This window comes from Lampetra fluviatilis, chromosome 24 (assembly GCF_964198595.1).
Source record: "Lampetra fluviatilis chromosome 24, kcLamFluv1.1, whole genome shotgun sequence".
Lineage (NCBI taxonomy): Eukaryota > Metazoa > Chordata > Hyperoartia > Petromyzontiformes > Petromyzontidae > Lampetra > Lampetra fluviatilis.
The window spans coordinates 7,357,423-7,376,096 of record NC_136298.1 but is presented as its reverse complement, the minus strand read 5'-3'; the positions used below and the strand labels follow the sequence as shown (position 1 = coordinate 7,376,096).

The 18,674-nt window shown below is 47.4% G+C and overlaps 1 protein-coding gene across 5 annotated transcripts in view; it reads right to left on the bottom strand.

Moving 5' to 3' along the window:
- LOC144941106 (phosphatidylinositol 3-kinase regulatory subunit gamma-like) overlaps positions 1-18,674 on the bottom strand; it is a 146,951-nt gene that overhangs the window by 17,113 nt on the left and 111,164 nt on the right. Inside the window, exon 1 of one of the 5 annotated variants that reach the window (XM_078867596.1) lies at positions 5,568-6,102. The exons of 3 other annotated variants lie outside the window; for them this stretch is intronic. In XM_078867596.1, coding sequence (XP_078723722.1) covers positions 5,568-5,673 — 106 coding nt within the window. In that variant the 5' untranslated portion in view covers positions 5,674-6,102. Of the gene's footprint in view, positions 1-5,567; positions 6,103-18,674 lie in introns of those variants that run through there. One more of the 5 variants, XM_078867595.1, reaches the window with a different exon arrangement.

Below are 18,674 nucleotides of genomic sequence, written 5' to 3'. Positions count from 1 at the left end.
CTGTGGGTGCTGCCGTTGGAACATTCATTTTGTGCAATGTAAGTTCTGGGGAAGAAATGTAAAATGCTGAGAACAAACATCTTAGACAAATCCCTCATTAATTTCTACATACAATGCAACTCATCGGACTAATGTGCAATACGACACCACCGCACATGAGAACCGAGATGAACCAAACACTTGAAATGACGGGAAGTTTGAGAAATGTAACATCGATAGAGACAAGTTTTTGCAAGCAAAACACTGCGGTTTTACACACAAGTGCCGTAACAGTTTGTAAATCACAACTGCGTGCCATGGACCAGCCAACATTTCGCCAATTCTGTGAAGATTTACTAAATGGCAGATGAGACATCCCCTACACATCCTGGGCATGTCCACATAGCACCAGTAACCCATTCCTCAAATTAACCAATACATTAATTGTTGGAATCCTGAACCACCGTGAGGCTCAAAGGTTAATGAGGACACAGACTTTCGTGATAAAATAAAGAAACGCACTGTTTTCGACGTGAAGGCCTCTGGGCAGCAATTCCGAAAGTGCAACGGTATCGCCGAATGCTGAAACTCAATCGTACGGCAGGAAATGTGTCAACCGGTTGCTCCAACGTATTGACATTAGAGGAGAAACTTTTCCCTAAATGTGCACAACCTCAATGAGACGTCATTCCCAATGACCCTGCAGAGGCATGTGACCACACGCACCTTAAGTCGGACACAGCGCTCAATAAAACAAGGCTTTGGCTGTAGCCGAAATATGTCAATATTATTTTACCTCAAGTCACAAAAAAAAAGATAATTAAAGCTGTAATTAAAAGCAGCCAGGCACATTCGCAATAAATAAATCCAGCAGGATCAAGCGTGGGAATTTTACTCTATGCCAGGAGATGGCTGCAGAACGATTCCACATACCACACAGGCTCGAAAAGGCGAACTTAAGCAGCTAGGCCACAAATCCTACACAAGGCCGACTGTTTGCAGAAAAGTCCCTCAGGAGTCGTGCTAAGCCCAGCGGACCGGGCGTGGCCCCCCCAGAAGAAAATGAGGAAAAATAAATAAAAGCGGCGTTTTTTTTTTTAACCTCACGTTCCAGGAAGTACCAGGTGTGAGGTTCTGGGGAGCTAGGAGGGTGCAGGTGTAACGCTAATGAAAGAGCCATTGTAGCCAGGTGTACGGTTGCTCCAAGTCCTCTTCCTCACCCTGACCCCCCCCCACTCCACCATCCCCCAATTCCCTTCCTCCCCCCCAACTTTCAACCTTTTAGTTGCAGTAGTAAAATAGAATTGAAAGTAAAAAACATTGTAAGACCCTTTTTTTTGCTCTTAGAATTTTTTAATTATGGTCACCCTCTGGGCACGTATACAACGAACCACATGTGGATTGTAGCCATGGGCCTGAGTGTAGTTTGTGCTGAGTGATAAAAGCTCCATTCTCAGCTCAGTCACGCGCTAGGGAAGTGAAACTGGGAAGAGTGGCCTTAAAAATAAATAATATAACCATGTGTATATACGTTTTGCGCAAAACGACAGCTGCCGTAAGTTTGCTCGTATTTACGGAGCTTAACACAAAATAATTTGCGGAAGATGTGCATCGCCAACTGCATGAAGCTGAAAATATGCAACATTTAATTTGAAAAGAGGGCGCGCTGTACAACTTTACCCGCAGTTAGAGGTTGCTGCTGTCGATAGGCCCTAGTTACACGAGCTGCTTTGTTCGTCAAGGCTCCCAAAGTATGTCTCTTCGCATACAAACTCGTAATCCTGTCTGCCACAAGTACAAGCCATCTGACAACGAAAAGCTCCACTTTGGTATTAAATGCGGTGTGGCCGTGCTGAAAACCTGCTGGGTACATCACGCCCGCACACGCCAATGAACAAGCATGCCCGTGCCAAGATTAAAACCAACCTTTCAACAGCTGAGCCACAAAAAGGCCATTCTTAGCATGTACGGGATTTTTGTTCTTTCGCAAGGGACATTTTCCAGATGCGAATGCCTAAAGGTGCATATGGAAGCCAATTAAATGTTCACAAATGAATTGTTTAAAGTTTGTATACCCATATATACACCTTTTATATAAAGGCTTTGCTTAGCCTTATTTAAATAAAGAAAAATCCACTCGGTCAAACACAATGACGATTTTACCACACAACGTCCAAATTCTGTTTCACGACAAGCCGATGGACCGACCCACTTTCATTATAGGGGAACACACAGTTTGAAGGAAAATACCCTTAACACAATGTACGGCGCGCACACATTTTGGCTTAAAGCTGAACGCATACTGTAAGGCATTCACAATTCCACCGGTAAAACGCGCTGGAATCTGACGCACTGATGATGTGCACGCCGGCTCTCGGAGGCTTTCATGTGTAGAGAATTAAAGCCAAATGCCGACCAGATTTCTTGCTCGACTAACTGTCAAAATAGGTAATTGTGAAAAGCTGCATCTGATTTCTATCGCGCCTCTGAACGGCCTGGCTTATCGGCGTCACGAACAAACAAAAAATCTACTGTACAACCTCCGGAGGGCCGCTTTGCTCGCAGATGGGAAAGGCTAAAAATATACAGCGGCGGCCGTGGGCCTTCTCACAGACATGAGGCCACCGCATCCTAATCCCACAAGGGAAGTCCCTGGGTTTTTACAAAAATCCCCAGGCTGGTTACAGTCCAGTAGAAATATCTGATCATCTCTGGACATCCAAGATTCCACCTACTTGCTCTGCTGCACCGTGATTCTAAGAAAGTGGGCAGATAGCTTCCAGCTTGCCATGAGGATTGGCAAGAGGTTGAAGAAACCGCTGGCGTTTCTACTTTTATTTGGTATTAAGTCGAGTTCTGCATGAACATTGGATAATTCTCTGGCAAGCATGGGGATGGCGAGTTCCCCCCACCCCAACACACATCCATCTCTCTGTAATTCGTTCTGAAAGAGTGTGACGAACTTTGTTTGCCAGTTTCTAGGTCGCGCATAATATTTAAACACTTAAAAATAATCGCCATTGCCAGGTGCGGGCAAACCGAATCCAGGTGAGTGTGGCAGTTTTACACTCAACATTGACGAGACGCCAAATCTTTAATCTATATCGTCATGCACGTCGACGGAGCCCGTGTACACCCATCGCCGAGAAGGGAGGGCTGCGATTGTGATGGCACCACCACCTTTCTCGACAAGCTTGATGGCACGATTTTCCAGAAGCCTTGGTGGCGCCATCACATCACGAACCGTTCCTCGGCCATGTTTGCCCAAAATCCGCCCCCCCCCTTCCCATATTCTTTGTTATCCGCCGTTCGTGGTGGGGGTTGACGTACTCACAAACTGGAAGTGGTAGAAATGAACCCTTCGATCGAGAAGGTGTAGAGGCCTCGTAAGGTTTTAGCGAGTAAGTATATCCAGGGCCAAAAGTGTTGAAACAAAAAAAAAAGCTGAACGACTTTTCTCTCGAAACGAAACTACCAAAGCATTACCAAGGGCGAGAGAGCCGTGGAGTGGATGTCAAAGATCCTGTTTTGTGATTTGCAAGAGCAGGCCCTTGTGAGTGGGCACCGTGACCCACATTTACTAAGCCGAACAACTATGCGCCACGATTACTTTGCACGGATAAAAAGTCATCCCCCTTGCCGAGGAGGAATGTCTGAGAAATGGACGCAACAACTCGCAGGATCCATCCCTCCTGATCAAATCAATGAGGAGAAATACAAGATTGTGGTATTATATTTTTTGGGAGAGGGGGGGGAAATTCGGGATCGAGATGGCAGGGGGGTGGTGGTGGTGGGGTTATCCCAGAAGCAAGCCCAAAGCAAAATGGCACCCAACGTTGCACTGCACTGCGCAACCCATATTAATAAAAAACCTTGTCCGAATAAACTTAACACCTGTCGAACCAAACAGAGAGTGAACTTTTCTAAGCAGAAGACCCCCCCCCTCCCCAGGGAAGGAAAGCGCGACTGTCAGTGATGATTGGGAAGGTAATAATATTAATAATCGGGCATCCTCCATCGAACGTGCCCATTCATATTTAAGATTCAATATCGAACCCGAATGATCAAGAATTCGAAAAACTCTTGTCATCTATGATGGTCTAAAGGTCGTTTTAATGGCTATTCACAGGTGCCAAGTTTTATGAAGAGATTAACGCAAGCTGAGAAAGCCTCTCCCTCCCCCCTGGTCTTAAGAAGACACCTTCACTGGTCCAGTTAAATCATTGCCTAAGCACGTCACGCAAATATCAATGGATTTAATTTTACTGAACAAAAAACGGTCTGAAAACTGGACTAAGTCCATCGAACCTGAGGGAATCAGGCTCTGTCCCGACTCGCTCAGAAATGTATTATAACCAATACGCTGTATAATTTAGCAACAGAAATCGTTTCACTTATACGAGCCAGCCACACAGGGCAAGCTAGCAACGCACAGTAACATTGTCCAATTTGCTAATGAGTTTGCGCTCTTCTTTGCAATCTTTGGACAAATGTCCCAAGCCGCTTTAGCTCGAACCTGGTAACCAGACATGAGATTTTGCACTTTTCTGCGTGCGACAGGGAAATAATCTCTATCAGAGAAAGCTAAGACTTTAATCATTTTGGGCGAAATCCTTTATCTCGATCTTTAAGGCAAGATGTTAACACCGATGAGCAACGGTGCGATCTGGAAGCTCACATTTTTGCAGGTAACGTGCATTGCACTGTGTAACACTATTCTTGTTCCTGGGTACTAAGTGTTATTTTATAATTGCTTATGCATAAAAAGTATAGAATATGGCTATTATTCCCCCACAAACTTTGCTTTTGTGACCAGGACTTTACGTGCACGAAAGACACAAATGCACACCGCGTTTTCTCATTGAAAATAGGCACATTTCAAAATATCACTGCCCTGGTCACAAAGCAAAGTTTGCGGGGAATAATATCCATTATCTGCACTTTTGAGGCATAAGCAATTAGGAAATAACACTCACTACCCAGGAACACATGTTTTTTTTGTTATAACACTGTTATTTTAGAACGCATCTCTTTAAAATGTAGCTGCGGATAACTTTGAGATTCTATTGCAATTGGAACAGCGACACCACCAAAGGCCAATTTGCTTGCAAGTGATGTCATGGTCTTCCCGAATACAGTGCCGAGCCACATCTTGCTTGGCCACGGTCTGCCACAGAGAGATCAGCTGTGCAAAAGTCGTCTCCATTCCCGTTTAACAAAAGCGTCTTCAACGCAGGGTACTGCACATACAAATATACTGCACATTTGCAACATGACCACACACACACATGCGCACACACGGACACACGCATTCGAATATAAAAACGTGCGCACTAAATATGCAGGCACAAGAAGAGACGTAATGTGTGGGTCGTTGTCACAAGAGTGAATTAGCGATTAAAGGAGGTCTACGACCACGATCGTGAAGCAAACTGCACCGTACGAAGGCAGCGAACAAGTCGGAATCGCTGTGGCGCACACGAAAGGCTACGAAACACGGGGAGTGAATGAACGTGAGGCTTTGCTGCTGCTGAATGAACAATGGGGGGGTAGGGGGTAGGGAAGCGAGCACACAAAACCATTCTTACCTGGGGGGTCCATCTCCATGTAAAATATCGGCTCGGTGCAGTAAGGCAGACCCGCCAGCCCCCATTCGTCCTCCGACTCGTCCATTCTCAAGCCAGTGTTGTACATCTTTGTTTTTAATTAAATAACGCAACTTAACATTAAAAAAGGTATCGGAGAGCGGTATAAAAAAAACGACGTGACAAATTCACTACGGGGGTGGAGAGAAGAAAGGAAGGAAGGAAAAAAAGTGCTTCGCTTTGTTTTAGTACAAAAAAAATCTTCAGTTTCTTAAATTACTATTATTACTAAAAAATCTTAGAACAACGCAGAGAGCTAGCTAGCGATAGATCGATCGATAGAAGAAAAAAAGCTGAACCGGTTTCAGCAGTGCAAACGATTCAAGTGTTGAAGGATAAGAGGGGGGCCCTAACAGCCGGCGCCAAGATCCCCCTCTATAATCCTGCCTCGGCACAAACTCATAAAGAGACACACGTCGGCCCGCCACGCTCCGGCTTATGACAGCGGCCCGGGCGACTTCATCTCAAGAGCTCCGAGTAGGGGGGAGGAGGAGGGCGGGCAATGGGGGTGGGGTGTCAGCCAGTAACCTATTACATCATCGGGAAAGTCCATTGTGAGTTTGAGGAAAGGGGGGGGGAGTTAGTAAGAGTGGAGTGGTTTCTGGGGGATGGGTAAAGCCCAAAAGCCATCTCGTTTTCGCATGACGTTTAGTTTTCGCGTTTAGAAAAAGAGGAGCGCTTTCGGGATGGATTGTGAACGTCGGCAAAGGATGGAACGCGCTCGGAAGTGGTTCCCCAAAAAAATGTGAATGATCCACCAACATTTTTTGCAGAATTTACGTTTGTAGAATATATGAAAAATTAGCCGGTCTCTAATTGTACAATGCATGGTCTTAAATCTGAACTTAATTTCTATTAAGAGTTGTACTTATTTATTCACCCCCATTGTTAATTCACATGCAGGAGCGATGCATTATATATGCATAGGTAATGTTAACGTGCAGTGCAGGTTACAGCACCATACTTCCCCGATCTAACGGCACGAAATTCCCATTTACTCACTTTGCAAATTTTAATCAATTCTGAATTACCGCATACAGATGACGAAACCCACATTAAATGTGCATGCGATACTAAACCAGGTCAACCTTCCACAAAAGTGTCACTCCCATCCCAATGCTTCCTCCAACGTGTAAAGCAAAAAAATTACGCGATACGACAATCAACATGACGACGTGGATCTTACGACTTGGCGTTGCACATCTCTCATCTCCCAACAAGCAAGAGGGCTGATTGCTAACGCAGGACAAACGATAAAGGAATGAATAAACCAACGATACAATCCCCCCCCCCTTCTCCACGCGTGCAGTTGGTAGGTTCCGTGGCCCTTCAGAGGCCTGCCAGGGGCTGCCCGTGCCCCCATTGCCCCCTTCCAGCACGTAGCCTTCGATTACAGCAGGCGGGGCCACGTGGGTGGGGGGGGATGAACGCGCGAATAAGATTAGTCCACAACGTTGCCAACCAACCAGTCAACGGCTTTACTCGTGACGTATTTAAATACAAAATAAATATATAAAACTCTCTCTTTTTTTAAATGCATACACGCGCTGGGAATGTTTTTTTTTGTTCGTGTCGTACTTTCCTTCCACATGCACGATTTGTGCAACTTGCAGGCAGTGGATAATACCACACATTTCATGTAACACACCCGCCAACACACCCACCCCGATCAACCCGTCCCCCCCCCTACCCAAACGCTCAGTTGGTCTCCGCCACCCACCCCAACCAAGCCGCCTGAAGTGAAACCTCCAGCCAATGGGAAGAGAGCAGCGGCGGCCGCCTGCCTTCTCATTGGCCACCCGGTTGCTAGGAGGGAGCGAAGGCAAGAACAGCTTTGGAATGGTAACAGCGCTCCGGCAAGCCCCATTGGCTGGCGGGCGGTCAGACTGAACCAACTGGTCCGGGAGACGGGGGGGGGGGGTTTGGTGGCGAGAGGGCTGTTCCAAGTGACCGGCAGCAGCGGTTGGCTGGTTGGTGGTGGTGGCATTCTCAAGCCGAGAACGCACCAAGGCATCGTTTGCGATGCACATTTGAAATAGAATTTAAGACAATGGGCACGTGTTTATTCCAAGGCGATGTGGGACAGAGGCCTCGGGGTTCAAATTGTGGTCTTGCTAATGTGTTCCACCGCAACAAGTATAACGGAGCGGGTATTTATAGAAGGTCTGGCAACGTTTTGACAGGCCGGCCGGCCCTGTTTTCATCTCTCAGGAGCTAAATATTGAGCAGGCGATTTGGGCGAAATCGCGCAAACGCCGCATTTGTTAAACGCAATTTTCTCCCAATTCAAACCTTCCTCGAACGCGTGGGTTGTCGCTTCGTTGCCTCGCCGAAAGGACGCACGAGGGGGTAGGGGGGAGGTGACAGCACCAAAGACAATTCGTGGATTTGAGACCACCACAGGACCTGCCTGTCACCTGTGGTAGTGCACAACGCCTATCACTTGCGGTAGTGCACAACGCCTGTCACCTGCGGTAGTGCACACCGCCTCTCACCTGCGGTAGTGCATAACGCCTAGCACCTGTGGTAGTGCATAACGCCTAGCACCTGTGGTAGTGCACAACGCCTAGCACCTGCGGTAGTGCACAACGCCTGTCACCTGCGGTAGTGCACAACGCCTATCACCTGTGGTAGTGCACAACGCCTATCACCTGCGGTAGTGCACAACACCTGTCACCTGCGGTAGTGCACACCGCCTATCACCTGCGGTAGTGCACAACGCCTGTCACCTGCGGTAGTGCACAACGCCTCTCACCTGTGGTAGTGCACAACGCCTGTCACCTGTGGTAGTGCACAACGCCCATCACCTGTGGTAGTGCACAACGCCTCTCTCCTGCGGTAGTGCACAACGCCTGTCACCTGCAGTAGTGCACAACGCCTATCACCTGCGGTAGTGCACAACGCCTCTCTCATGCGGTAGTGCACAACGCCTCTCACCTGTGGTAGTGCACAACGCTTCAGGGATAAAAAGAGAGGCCCCCTGAAAAGCCCTCTTTAAGGTGCACAAATGCGGACAATGTTTTGCTGGGCGTGGACGTGCGAACGATATTACAGGTAGGAACAACAGGTTCCACACTGCCCACCAGGGATTATTTGTCTGTCCAACCAAGTTCCTACCTGCCCACTCCGAAGGAACGATATTTCGAACTTTAAAAGCACGCGACACAAAGCAGAGCCAGCCCTTCTCCCCAATTCTTCCTTTCTGCTGCTTTCCCCCTATCCCTCTGCAAGATGAAATTTTTGCTCACGCATTATACCGGCGGTGTAACACTAGCAGACACAATTAAAGCTGCATGTCCCCGAGTATTACGATACCGCCAGTTGCAGCGACCTGAATTGGCCCGCGTGTGTAATTGGTCACATTGCCCAATGTGTAAAGTCTCCGGGCCGCGTTGTGTCCATTTAATGCAACGAGCACTGCACGCACGCCTTTTGCACAGTCACCATGAAGTTACACGAGATTTTAAATGGCAATTAAAAAAACACCCAAAAACAATGTATGCATGTTGAACTTCTTTCGCACCGTACGCAGCCAACCGTGCTAATCGGAGGTGCGGGGTAAGGACAACAAACGAAACACAAAAAGCAGTTCTAAAGAAATGAGTTCTCTAAAGAAATGACTTCCAAGTGCGATAGCTCCCAGTGGCTTTCCTAACGTCGGAAGGAAGAGCGCTCCAGCCGGCCGCAGAAGCGCATCTGAAAGCGCTCGCGATGCGGTGAGCGTCTTTGTTCGATGGCCCAGCCAATGCAACCACCACCACCACCACCACATATCTATCACATGGCCTTGGGGAAGCGTTTTTATTTCAGTGTCCCTCCCATAACAACAACAAAAAGGATAACATTACCATTTCAATGCTACTTGCAAAAGTGAAGCTTTTTGTTCTTTGGCCATTAAAACTAAATTCCTGAAACACGAGTGGTTATTTACAAAAAAAACCGTCTCTAACGAGTTTTCAAAAATGCAGCGATTGTAGCAGGAAGGGAGCAACCTTCTTTACAGATAGAAACAAAATAGAACTATCCAGAAGTACTGCCACAAACGCATTGTTGCATTTACAAAGCTTATTATTCACGTATAACTGTAATTATATATATGGTTAAGTCTGTTTAAGTTAAATATTGTTGCTAAGTGTCTGCACGCAAGCTCATTAAAGAAAATAATATGTAATTTTCTCTCTGGGGAAAGCATGTATCCCACTTTAAATAAATGCATTATCTATTCAACACATGGACAAAGACCCTCCCCTCGTGTATACATTGCAACTTATTTGGAGAAAGTTTCGTAAAGCAAACACTGATTAAGGAATGTACACAAATATGCAGACAAAGATCCCACATATAACTTTAACATACTGTCGGGGAAAGTGCTGTTAATAAGCACCTATGAAGGCCCACACGGCACACGAGGATGCAGTAGGTGGCCAGCACTACGCCCGACCGCCTTTGTCTCCCCAGTGGCGATGTTTACGACACACCGCACTAGGTACCCATTTGAGGCCGAGCCAACCTAGGGGAGGCCCAGGAACCGATTCAGATAATCGCCAATGATGTTCGGCCATGAACGGAAATCACACACACACGTGCATGCAAGCAAACGCACGCTCTTTGCAGAGTAAGTCACATTCGGCTCGGCGGTGGTGAGCGGTACTACACACACCCTACGTAGGGAGTGTACGAGCGGTCATCACTCATCGTTATGTGGCTCTCGGCCACACGAGCTGGTGACGCGAATGTAAACCAGGTGCTGAGGAGTGGGGGTCGGTTTCATTGTGTGTTTGTGTGAGCACGTGTGCGTTTCACCACCCCGGCCAGCACGCCTTGCCATCCCCATGCGTGCACCGCCTAGAAATACGAACGACTTGGCATTGTTTCGCCTTCTAACCAATACAACGTCGACACCGACCTTCGCACTGCCACCATCCCACTCGTCACCACGCCACGGGTGTAGCAGAAGCTGCCACGAAAGCGCACCGCGGCGGATTTTTCTTTGCGCGGTTTAATTCGCTTCGGCGTGGCGCGAACACGACACCTGGTTCTCCCCGAGCAGAGCCAGGTTAAGCTGGGGGAAAAAGGGGGCTGCCCGATACACGGGACGCTTCGACCCCGTGGCAGGTTCTGACTCGATCGTGTGACGCACAGTCTGCGTCAAGATTCCTCTCTCGAGCTGACCGACTTAACGTCACCGTGAAATCTTGAGTGGCTCGGCTCCACTTGAAAGCCAGCTGGGGCAGTCGAGAGGTCTGCACGTTTTGCTGCTGCTGGTGCGGTCTGCAGTGGTGGTAGCTCTGCAAGTTTCCTCCAAAGTGTCATCTGACACCGTGACCAGGTATCGCACCCAGGGTGATCGAGGAATCCGCTAACCACCCCACTAAGATTCCCACCATATCGCGACCAGGTGCTGAACCCGGGTCACCAGGATCAATCCCAAATCGGCTTAAGACTTCACTACCATTCCCTATATATACCACGATTAGTTACCAAACCCAAGTTCCCTGACCTGCAGTACAATACATTCACCACTTCACTATAACAATGCATTAGTGGACAAGCAAACACATGCAGGATTTTTATTTATAACTCAGCGAGAGTTCATTAAGATCAGTGATCCACTTTTCAAGAGCGCAAGCACATTTAATATGATGGGCACATACAATGACCCGAGTTAAATGCCCAACTATACCTAAAACCAGTGTCCAGTGATATTTGAACTCGGTGCTAGGTGTTCCACTTCACCAACCTTCGCTGGCCAGGATGGTGAAGTATGGTCAAACAACCACCACGACCGAACACGGTGCGGGATTGGGCATTCATCCCATTGACAAAGGGCTGCACATATATAATGGTTCTTTTACGCAAACACACAAAACAAACTCGCGCATGGCGCTGCATATACGTAAGTCAACGTGGCAGTAAATTACCCCCAGTGGCTGATCACACACATACACGCGGAGGATGAAAGTAGACGAATGAAACGCATGCACACGCCGAGGACAAAGGCTGACCGCAAACACCGCGGGGGCATGGAGTGCCCGCACCCCGAGTATGAAAAGGTCGAGGCGTGAGGAGCCACCGCTGTGTTTGCTTGTGTCCTGACCCCTCCGCTTGGCCAGCAGTAATTATCCCGCTGACCGCTAACCACCGTCACGGGGGTTACAGCGCCGTCCAGACACTCAGACTCTATCTCGACCAGATAACCTCTGGCTTCAACTCATTACAATGTACAAGCTTGCATGCACAGGCTGCGGGGAGGGCGGGTGGTGCTGTGGCTGAGTGGTGCTGGTGGCTGAGTGATCAGCAGCAGCAGCAGAAGGGACTCTTTTGTTCACAGAAAGTACCTTATTTCATATTTGGTTTTTGGAAATGTGTAGGATTCTTTGCATTTTCAAGCAAATATACAGAAAATGTACCTCTGTTATCCAGGGTAAGAGTGGGGTTTTTTATAATTTATTTGGGAGTTTCAATACATTGCAGTGGCTCGCATGATACTGGGAATAACCTGGACTAGATATTACTACAAGTGTTTGCCTGACACTCTTCAAGCGTCGATCTTTCTCTACCCTCTATGCTCTTCAGCTGTACAGAAGTCCATGGTGCCTTTTTGCCGATTAATTGCTCAGAGCTGGCAAAGGGCAAACCGAGTTGAACATAACATTTATATGAATAATACATTTTCTGCACTCATCAATACCCTAGCCAAAATTATCAACTTTACCACACTTGGGAACTTGGTTTAATCGTAGGTGGCCGCCAAGATTGAAAGTAAGCATTCTAAGGTGGTCCTAGCTCATTGCTCTGAACTCCCTAAGCAAACAAGTCATATTTCACAATGACCACTGTTTAAAACGGCCTGAAAACGTTGTTTATAAATAGCACTAGCCGCTTTAAAATGACAAAAATGTGAGCGTAATTTACAATCTTTTGTCAATCTACTGCTGGATGTAATCCTTCCCACGCCCTGTTGGTCATGCAGCTGTTTAACCATACTTCTCCATAATGTATGGGTTGGCCAAGCGTGGACTTCACCTCGGACGACAGGTTTAGATATCGCTCACCATTCGTGTTAACCGTTGCTGGACATCAAACACGGGCTACTGGGTTCATAGCGCAGTTTGGTAACCACTGCGCCCACCACTCCACCCCCAGAAAAGGCAAAGTGTAGAGGATTAATAGGCGGCCCGTACGCTGTTCCACTGCGACACACCAAATACAATGGGGCCTCAAAGTCATAATCGGCCAACAATGCGGAGCAGAAGGAGCGTGCTGCAGCTGAGGACGCCTGCGCATGCCGTGCGCACAATAGCGGCCGTTCCACGCACCAACTGGAACAAAGAACATTAATCCTCCCGTGCAGCATCGTTCAAGATTGTACTACTTCAGGGCGGCAGCGACGGCCATTTCTCCCGCAATACTGGGGGATGCCTTAACCACTCGTCTACAGATATCGCGCCGCATGTCGCTAGAACGCATTTTTTGTTCCACTTTACTGAAACCCGTTTACGTTTTTTTCTTATTGCCAACACCACCACGGTGTCTAGTCGGGGGGTCTGACTCCCTGGGGAAAGTGTGTCGCGACTGTGGCTTGGACTACGACTAAAGGATGGGCCGGAGCACGGGTGTACCTTACTCGTCACCAGGGTTGAGCTTTGATGTATGCGTGGCAGTATGGAGTTAATGAGGGCTAGGGAGGAGAAGAGTGTGGCTGGACCTCTTCCAATTTCTCAGAAGTACTAAACCGAAACCTGGGCTACTGGCTCAAACTTGTTCGTCCGTATAAATAGCAACGGTCCAGATTATTAAGGGGGTTGAAAATTAATTACAAAGCATTGGGCTACGCATTTAAGTCACCTAATTACTGGCGGCAGACTCCCGTTCTTTCAGGGTCAATCAATTCGCTGTCCGAGAATGTGCACGTGCATTGGCACATGCCGGCATTGCTCAGGCAAACAGCATGGCCTATAAACTTTGAACATCCGCCGACGTGCCATCTTCAAAATAAAAACTCTCCCGGATTGTTTGATATTACATTTGCAATGCACAGTTAATGGAAGACGAGCCGGGCCAAAGCAGTGTTTTGTCAGGCATACCAGCCGGGGTCAGCCTTTCACTCGGATGGCAGGGCACTAGGGGGGGGGGGGGGCTGTATCAAGTGGGTACATTCAAGAGTGGAGACTGCTGACTCGGCAATTTGAGAGACCAGGCTGAGGGTGGATGACTAACTAAATGATGCCAGGTTGCATAACTACAATACGGGTCTCTTATAAAAAAATGGCCTAGATAATATTTTTTAAAGTCTAACACTTCTTTCTTTCTTAATATTTGTTCTCTTGTACCGTAAGCCAAAACACAACTAAACGTGTTTTATATCCTCCTCATCATTGTGCATATACGGTGTTATATAACGTTCGATTTTTTTTATGCCACACATCTGCACGTTTTGGCAATTCGATAGCCACCGCTTTGCACCGAGACCTTCTGCTTCAATTAGCTAAATACATTTGACACAGTTTGTTAAACAAATAAAAAAAGGGGGGGGGGAGAAATATGTTTTTGTTACCTACTGCCCTCTAAACACCAAGGCCTGCCTGAACAAGTTTGGGGGGTTGCAGCCGTACAATGGGGGCAGCTGTGAGAATGGAGGGCCCCAACAAGCTGAGACCTGTCTCAGATGAAGCCAGGGCCCGGGGAACCCCCACGCTCTAATTCTGTGCGCTGAGTGGCTCAGATTAACCCGCAGCTGTCGGCTAGCCCTCCCCAACCCAACCCCAGCCTTCCATGCGCCTCTTACACCTCCCAGAAAGTCCCCCAGTTATCCTCCTCCTCCCCCTTCATTCTCCTAACCGATGCCTCCTCCTCTCTCTCGTCCGGCTGGGGTTTTTCCCCACCCTGAGCAATGTCTAATTTTTTTGGGGCGTGTTAAATAAATAAATGCAGTCCCCCCCCCTCCCCACGCCTGTCCTAACTAGAGTCCCCTGAGTCTCTCAGCGGGACTGGCCGTGGCCGTAGTGGTGGTGCAATCGTGCCGTGTTGCATGTATGTTGAACTTCTTTCTCACCGTACGTAGCCAACCGTACTAATCATAGATTTAGGACCGACGCAGCGCTGTCAACGGAAAGATAAATGTTGCAGCCCTGCAATTGCTTGATCACGCCACTGCTCGTGGAAGGGCTTCCCACGAGAGGGAAATCAAGTGGGCCCCTTTAGAGGGCATTTTTTCTACTCTTCCACGTTGGCCGGGCAAATTGGCAGGATTCGGAACGACGAGGGGGTAAGAGGGTGCTGGAAAGGAAGACGGCAGTTTTGTGCGTCACAAAACTCGAGTTTTATGACTCACGACACTCGAATGATTTCCAAAAGTTGCATCAAATTACTCTGCCGAAACATTTCGGGTAGCGTGAGAGCGTGCACGTAACTTGTTTATTCAGCCTTCTCGTAACATATATGCTTCAAGGTCTTTCTCATTCCGAGTTCAGACTGCGAGAAATAAACACGATATGTGAGACTGCTAAGAAAATTATTGTCGATATTCGCAACAAACGTGAAATATCGCTGCGCTCCGGCACACGACGCTATACATTTTAAGATGCAGAGATCTGTTTTTATTTCGTTAAAGTTTAATCCCTGGAAAGTTGGTTAACTTACAATATTAACTGTTCCTATATCAAACAGCCAGGCTCAATCATGACCCAGAAACACAAATAGCACACTGGCCATCAACGCTTGTGTTCCTCTGCATGACGGATGGACTTCCACGAAGCCCAAAAACAGCACAGCGAGGGTGAGTGCAAGCCGAGGATATTGCACCACATGTGAGCTCACGAGGCTTGGCTGCCTCCCCGAGCCAAAACTCTGCTACTCGGGCATTCAACGTAAATGACGGCAAGGTCGTTCATAATTCATTCAATAGCCATACTTCCAGAGCCGGGCTTGTCCCCGGTTGGCGACCCTGTAGATATTTCTGCACCCGGAACAACCACGTGTTCAAGTGCGACTCTCGCTATGGCCGCGGCTACTGGTCACGTGCCGCCTAATCCAGTCGACCGGCGACTTTAGAAAATATTCAATGAGAAATTAATCCCTGCACGGGCTTCTCTCCGTCGCCCTCCTTTGCCGCCACCTGTGCCGGAGCAGTTGCGGACGAAGGGAAGTGCGACACGGCGCGCCCCACGCACGCACGCGCCATGGGGAACGCAACTGCTGCCTGGCGCACCTCCCAAAGCATGGCCCACCCAGCACATCTTGACGGCCGCCGTCAGCAATTAAAACATAATACCCGGGGATAAACGATGATGCAGTGACAGGAGACGCTGGGGTACGGGAGGAAGGGGGGGGGGGCAAAAACTCAGTGGTTTCTTTGTTTCAGTATCATGGTGCACATGTAAGCATTGCACTTTTGTCAGTCCACTGCTGGATGAGGGCCTCTTCACGTGTGTGGGTCTTGGAGGTTATATGACCATACTGCTAAGCTGGTCAGTGCGGGTTGGTGAAGGCGGGAAGCATGTATGTGGAGGCATAGTACAGTATACCAACAATATAGCCCATTGCAGCCCATAACATCTGTTGTGTGCATGTTAGTCACCCAACCATGCACTATCCTTGCTCAAACTGCATGGCTTCCGAGTTCTGATGGGATCGGACACATTCTCGGTGATTTAGTCACAGTGTGGATCGTGGTGCGGTGTGAATTTGGAGCTTAGCATTTAAGATGCCCGTCTAAAAAAAACACGAACAAACTGTGATGCAGATTTTACAGAGGTTAAATATTCGTGCCTGTGGGCCTCTCTCAGCTGTGCAAACTGTTAAAGCAATGTGCGGGCATACAAATAAAAGTTCTTGATTGAGGAATTCGGGAGAAAAAAAATCAGAGATGTGAAACAAACAAAATAAATAGTTTATATAAACAAACATAAAAAGCAAATGCTGTCAAAATCCACAGTGTTTGAGGTGCCTGCACAGGATATTGTATTCATTGCCTAAAAGTGAAGGAAATGAAAAGTTGCCTCTGTTAGGAGACTGCTTAAACGCCTAAGCAAAAAAAAAGCAGTGGGGTTTTTCATACTCTTTGAGAATTTAACTTTTACATCACTGGGATTTATTTCAATTTATGCCGCAGTCCAGATTTGAAACGTCTTGCACGCATGCCAACGTTTTTTTTCTTAAACTACTTTTTTGCCCTTTCTTTTTCGAGGCCACAATAACCCTCGGCCTTCGCGAAGCCCTTAACAACACACCCAAAGAACCTTCATTAATACCATTATTCAGCATTCATTTCAAACAATCCGGCCTTAAAATGGCTTCTTTTCCCCATGTTTATATGCCTGCTGACCTAAAATATAATCGTTGTTGCCAAGATGCAAGTAGGACTATAATGAGAGAACTCATAATTTTACCGCTTAAATATTCTTAAAGCTAACCAAAGCACAATAATTACGCAGTATTTTCAGACTTAAGTACAGCATAACTCCCTCTTATCCTCAACACATTAACCCATGACTCCTAAGAACCATGGGAGCTCTAGTCTGCAAAAACTACGATTATTCATTCTATTATCAACTATTATTTGCAATCATCTCACAGACAAGTCGAGTGAATTCTAGGCGAACATTGTGGATAATAGGATTCGCAATGTTCGTGCCGCATATCACCGCGGCGGATAAGATGAGTTTTTATTGTAAATAATATAATTTAAAGCTCAGTATTTAACCATAAACTGAACAAACGCACACAAATATGGTCGCCTTAGAGGAAAAAGTAAATGGCGTTGTTCTACGGAGGTCCAATTTCCTACCCGGCTGGGATTTAAAATCCAGCCACAGTCTCTCACTTGAGGGGCCAAAACACTTTCTGCTCGCTGCCTTGATATCTCTCTCCTCACCCCCCCCACAAAAAACAAAAATTCTGCACACCATCGGATTCTGTGACACTGGCAAGTAGCGGAATACGAACCATGGTGCTACGCACATCAAAGGAATTCGGCTCAATAACCACGGTAACCTGACCGCCAGCCGCTGGACGGGCGCCCCTGTAAAGAGGCGAAAATCTGCCTGCCAAACCGCTAAATTCTGTGCCACTTACCGAGTGCCATTCACATTGGTTGGGATCCATTAACCTGACTGCCAGTCACTTTTGGGAAAGAATCTGTCAAGAGAGGTCTCCGAAGAATTACGATACAATAAGTTATTATATTCGTTTACAGCCCTTTGCCAATCTGCTGAAGAAACAAGTCGTGAGGTTTGTTTGACAATTGCGTAATACCGTACTGATCAGTGCGCGTTGGTCAAGAGGGGCGCATAGGACTGGTTCAGATATCACTGAATGGCAGTATATGTTCCAAGAACCCTGATTATATGTTAGTGTTACAGTAAGTCATTTTAACACAATGTCAATGCAACAGAATGCTTGGAGGTCGCTTAAAAAGAATTCAAGTGAACGGCGGTCACTTTATGAAAGTGAATTGGAGAGGACACGACAACCAGCGAGGGCCGACCACGTGAAACGAACTTAAGCTTCGACAAAAGCCGACAAAGTATGGCTTTGGGAAAGCAGCATCAAATTGTTCAAGACATCCGTGCGAGAGAGAAAACGTGCGAGCGTGCAGGTAGGCGCCAACTCAACAGGGACTGGGGGCCAGTATGAGGCCTGCACGATAGGGCGCACGCTACCCTGGCAGACACTTTGGATTAACCTACGTCATGCCGCACAACTCGATCTGTGGTTCCCGATTGCACGCCACTTTCCCTTGCGAAAATTCATTCACCGGGGCAAGAAGGAAGGTTGTCGTGCCTATGTGTTAATTTGATCCCCCATTCCTTCAATGCAAAAATATATATACCCCTACGGAATGAGCGCGATTACATATTGTTACAGGTAGGTGGTAATGGGTGCGGATTAACAATGCGCGTTTACTGCTCTGTCATCTATATGCTAATGCCTGTTCAGAGATGATTTAAAAAAAACACATTAGCACCAAAAGTGTGTGTGCATGTATAAATAAAAAGTCCACCGCCATGCATTTTTAGTTGCAATACTTATTCTTCTCCATTTCTTTTT